The sequence below is a fragment of the Cynara cardunculus genome, assembly GCF_001531365.2.
Source record: "Cynara cardunculus var. scolymus isolate 2C chromosome LG 2, CcrdV1, whole genome shotgun sequence".
Classification (NCBI taxonomy): Eukaryota; Viridiplantae; Streptophyta; class Magnoliopsida; order Asterales; family Asteraceae; genus Cynara; species Cynara cardunculus.
Window position 1 is genome coordinate 21108796 of NC_037529.1, and position 5946 is coordinate 21114741.

At 33.3% G+C, this 5946-nt stretch overlaps 1 protein-coding gene across 1 annotated transcript; it reads right to left on the bottom strand.

Annotated features, from left to right (window-relative positions):
• Positions 1–217: 217 nt before the first annotated feature.
• Positions 218–1741, bottom strand: LOC112506001 (nodulation-signaling pathway 2 protein-like). The gene has a single exon (XM_025110031.1). It carries the CDS (start codon positions 1739–1741, stop codon positions 218–220), a length of 1524 nt encoding a protein of 507 aa, XP_024965799.1.
• Between the last annotated feature and the right edge of the window lie 4205 nt (positions 1742–5946).

Here is a 5946-nt window from a genome sequence, read left to right on the forward strand (position 1 = left end):
CTTCAACAAATACTTAAGACAATCTAACATTGTAAATATACACGATATGATAGGTGCCTTCTAGTCTTACTTGTAATCATGTTCATTATATACATTAATTTGATAAATTATAGCTGAAATTGTACAGTTTTTTTACATTATCAAATCATCAGTCTGTGCACAATAAACTTCCAGGAGCACTTTGCTAAACTTTCATAAAGATTCCTTCATCTTTTATCTACTTCCAAGCAGAAACTCTCACCAATGGAGCTCCTCTATATTCCAGGACCATTTCATTCCCATTTTGCCCTTCAACCTTGATCTTGTATGAACTCTCTCTCCCCTTCACCATTTCTTTAGCTTCCGCTAAACTCTCTTTGCTCAGTCTCCATCCCATTAACCCAAGATTTTCTTTAAATTCAGAGTCTTCCCTCAGATTTACCCACTTTTTATGCCACAAGAGAGATGAAACATATGGTGCCACAAAAAGCGACTCCATGGCTATTCTTGCTTCCGTAAGGTACTCCGGAAAGTTTCCTTCCATTGACTCACAGAGGGTCTGGTAGTGGTTTAAGCATTCATCAATGAATGAACTATACCCCCCACAATATTTCATTCTTTCCACATCTTCTCCATCGCCAATGGTTATGATTCCTTTGTTCTTTGATAATAATTGCTTGGCAACCTTCAGAAACTCCTTCACTTGACTTCTACTCCTTGTCCTCCCCATGTGTGGCAGTTCAAGCATACAATTAAAGGCCAAACATTCATGATCTTCTGATTCTTCAATCTCGTTCACCAATTCCCCAATTGTGATCTCTTGGACATCCAATTTTAAACCAGAAGCGCTTGCATAATCAAGGAGCTGGTTTCTTGTCTCCTCGAAACTAGTGTAACTTTGCTCGCCCGTTCTAATGGATGTCAGCTTTGTTTCTTTTCTTAGCTTCCCAAGAGCATCTAACATTGTAGGCCATTGAACTCCCTCACCAATGTCAAAATCTATAATGTGCACCTTTCCTGAATCACTCATTATTGCTTCAAGAATTGCTGAATTGGCTGCAAAATGAGAAAATCTCCCATATGGGAAAATTTCATAGAAAGCTTTGAATGCTGCCTTGAAATTCTTCAGCGACTCCTGTTTGATGTAGTCGCCTTGATTTCCTGATTGAAACAGGTTGAAGGCAACACGTTCCATGGTTCCACCAAGCGGACTAGCTTTCTCGTTTATGCATCCCACGATCACGTTTGCTAAGTCCTCCTGTCCCATCTCCATGGCTTCTCCATAAGCTTTGAGTAGACGACGAAGGCTTGTTCGGCCTTCAACTTCCATGTCATCTGGTGGCAGCATCAGGGAGTGGTTCATCAAGTCGTCCCCAGATCTTAGAAACGGGCTGCCACAGAGACCTTCGTTCTCCGTCGAATCAAAATTGCCAGTTTCTTCGCTTTCACCCCACCATCTCAATGCATCTTCAAGTGTAGTGTCCGAAATGTCTTCAATCCCTTCCACATGTTGTGACATATTCTCCATAGGAAATACGACTTGCATCTTATCGTCCATATTAGATAAGGTACTAAGATCACTAGATAATATACTCTGAAAACACAAATCGGAGGAGATCATGGAGGAGTCCTCATCAGGGGTGGAGATGGAGCAGTAGAATTGATGGTCATCATATGGATAAGAACCCATTTTGGTACCATATCCTCCAGCTTGATCAAGGTCTTGTTGAAGGAATGATTGAAGCACTTCTGGATGCATCATTCTTGATAAGAATTGGATGTAAGTAGGAGTTTTCTGTTTTTTAAGTGGGTTGAACTCCTTAGCTGTTACCCCATATATATATATATATATATATATATATATATATATATATTGGTGATCTAATATGGACAACTCTAAAACAAAGAAGATTCAGACTCAGTATTCTTGAAACATTTCTATTCTAATACTTATTAATTAATCAGTTAAATCTATCCATCATTAATACATTTGTCGATATTCAAAGTTTGGAAAAGGCAAATGCGTGATGTTAAAACTCTTAAACAAGAGTTATATCAAATTCAACTACTTGCACCTTCTTCTGTTTTTCTGCATGGATTCCCCATTAAAAACCTCATCTTTCTTGGAAGTTTCTTGGAGGTAGGTGTGATGTATACTTCAAATATAATCTAATCAAGAATTGCATAAGTTGTATCTTGATGTCACTTCATGTAAATTTCTTATTCACAATTCATATTCAACTTTAGGGTTTATGTTAAAAGTAGTGGGGTCCACTGATCTCCTTCTCATTGGGGGAGAGAGAGAGATTAGTGTTGAAATTACCTATTCAAAATCAACTTTAGGGTATATGCTTCGTAGCAAGGTTAATTACCTATTCACAAATATGGAGTATTTTCTATGGCTTTCCATTTTCATTTTCATTTTCTGTAGGTGACGTGAAGAGAAATTCGTTGACTTAAAAGTTGAACAAATTAATTGCATTTGAGCATCAAACTAAAGTTGATGGGAATTCTAAGAGCATCTCCCGCTACAATATATCAATAAATAATTGTCATGAAAGACTATTTTATAAGATATAATTTATAGGACAAAAAAATAAAGTGTCCCATTTAAAAACGTTGTAACAAGTTTATAGGATGCTTTTGGACGTCGTAATAAGTTTGTTAGGACACTTTTATAGTAAAATGTCATAATAGCTATTTTAAATTTATAGTACACTATTTGAAACATTATCTTATAAAAACAAGTGTCTTATAAAAAAGATGAGTTTATAAGAAGTTTTCTCAAAAGTATCCTATATAAAGTAGCTAATGCAACGTTCGTATTTACAGTATCCTAAAAAACTTGCTAAGATGCTCAAAAGCGTTCTATAAACTTATTACAACTCTTTTAAATAGTTTTAATCATATAAATTAAGTCTTATAAAACAGTTTATTATGACGCTTATTTATCGATGACGTTCTATAAACCCAATTTTGTTGTAGTGTCCAATAATCACCACCATTTTTAACACCAAAATGGTGTAATTTATTGGTACAGACGGTCATCTTCAACCATCAACACCGTACAAATTTGGACCGGAGGGTAATATAGTTGTGATCATGGTCTAATTAATTTGATTATTTGGCTAGTAGGATTCTTGTTGCAAACCAAAATTAAAGTTCTTAAACACTTTGCTGCAGGGGTTAGTTCTTCAGCCTTCTTAATTAATTCCGAGATGACACCTTAATTCATAAAGACAAGGTTAATTAAACAATGGGTAAGGGTACAATTTAATTTGTAACCGGAAGATCACAGATTGGGAATTAATAGCGTCTTTACAAAATGTAGGGAAAGACGACCACATACAAAATGGAATTCTTCAACCTTCTTAACTAATTAATTAATTCCCAGTCTGTCTGTAATGCATCAGAAATCCAATTTTCGAAGGTGAGAGTACTAGGGACTTGGTTCTCAACCCGTTGCAAAGTGGGGATACTTACGAGAACGTGAGAATACCCTTTTATCATAGACAATCACATATGATACTATTATTCTATTACATATGATATACATGTGATACTAGATCAAAGACACGGGCGATTTTCGGCGCGATCTTGGTTGCGGGCCAAGTCGCTCTTACACCACCAAGCCCCCTCACATGTATTATCACATGTGATAAGGGTGTTGTTGATATGATACTATAATTCATCAAGGCCATCACATATGTTGCTAAATTATAGACGCATACAACATTTGGCACGGCCTAAGTCGTCGTACAACACGTCTTCCGCATATCACCAGGCCCCTCACACGTATTATCACATGTGATAAGGGCGTTCTCGCGTTCTCGTAAAATGGAGGTGTTTTAGTTTGAACGTCCACCTATATATATATATATATATATATATATATATTTATAGGGGAGCGTTCAAATAAAAACCACTCACTTTGTCAAAACCGTGAAAACCTCATTCAACCAATCATAATTTTTTCATTTTGTTCATTTTTTTATAATTATGAGATGTTGATTAACCATTTTTATTGTGGAGGGTGTTAATCATGGATATTATCATATTCATTATTTTAATTTTAGAGAAATACATGAAACAGTTTCATTAAATATTATATGAAACAATTTCATAACCATATATGAAACAAATTCATCAAAAAAAAAAGTATTATATGAAACAATTTCACAAGATTAAACAATTTCATGAAAAAATTTCATAAGATTAAACAATAAAATCGACGTATGAGGGTGGTTTGTACAAATGAGGGTGATTTTTCATTTGATCGCTCCTCTCTCTCTCTCTCTATATATATATATATATTATATATATATATATATATATATATATATAGGGATGGGTTCATGTGAGACCAAATGTTTTTCGTGAGACCCGTAAGCTTGATCAACTTTATAAGCTAATGATCTAATGGTCTAAAGTTGCACGGTGACAATTTTGTAATTATTGAGAAGTCTCGTGGTGTTTATGAATATTCAGATCTGACAATTGTAGATATCATCCAAGGGTTGAGAATTGGTCTTACGGGTCTCACGAAAAACCATTGGACTCACATGATCTCAAGTCTCTCTCTCTCTCTCTCTCTCTCTCTATATATATATATATATATATGGGCACGTTCAAATGAAAACCGTACATTTCTAAGAAACCGTGTAAACCAATTTCGACCAATAAGAAAATTCCATTTTTTTCTAATTAAAATTAATCAATAAGGGTATTTCAGTCATTTACAATATTTTCTATTAAATATGAAAGTTATTAATAAATCTTAATTAAGGAAACATAATAAAAGAAATTGTATAAATGGTAACATTTAAATATTTAATTATATTATAATACTAAAAATTTGAATTTCATATATTGTAATCTTTAAGAATCAGCAAACGGGTCTTGATGAAACAATTGAAGTGTATAATGAAATCATCAAATCGTAGATGAAAATCTAGAAATGAAACAGGTTTCATGTTGCAAATAAATTATGTGAACTGAAACATTTTCATGGTGAACCCGTTGCATGATTGTGTAGTTGATCCATTTAGTTGGTGAAGAGGAAAATGAAACCGGTAGATTTTGTATTTGATGCGTCATGAACTAAGTGCATGATGAAACGAGGAAATAATTTTAATCTGCTACAAAATCTTGAAGATTGTAACCTGCTCCAGAATCTTGAAGATTGTAAGGCTTAAATGTATGAATCTATCAAATCAGTGGTGAAATAAGAAAATTACTATACATGAAATAGGTTTCATGAAAGTGAAACTGGTTCATGACGTTCTTGAGCATGACTAGTGAAACGGTTGCATAATGTATTTGGTTCGTCATGAAATAATTGAATGATGAAACGCGTACATGAAGAAACTGCTCTAGAATTTTGAAGATTGTAATATGCTTTAGAATCTTTAAGATTGCAAGGCTTAAAGGAATTAATGTATCAAACCAGGAACGAAATGAAGAAAATAATTTTTGCATGAAAAAAAATTCATGAAAGTAAACTAATCTTGGAAGAAAATAATTTTGCATGAAAAAAGATTCATGAAAGTAAACTAATCTTGGAAGAAAATAATTTTGCATGAAAAAAGATTCATGAAAGATCGAGTAGGATGTTACCAAATATTAAATTTTGTTTACCATTTATGCCTTCACTGTTGAAATAAAATAAAATTTTAATATATTTTTTTATTTAATTATCTAAAATAAAGTAACCTAATTTTGGCCATTGATCAAGAAAATGAATGGATGAGATTGATTTACACGGTTTATACAAATGGGGCCGGTTTTTATTTGAACGCTCCTATATATATATATATATATATATATATATATAGGGGCCTAATCAAATGAGAACTAATTAGTTTGTGGTAACTGTGAGAACCAATATTAACCACAAATCAATAGATAAATTAGGAAATTTATAATTTTATATATATATATATCAAGATGCACTTTTACCTTCATTCT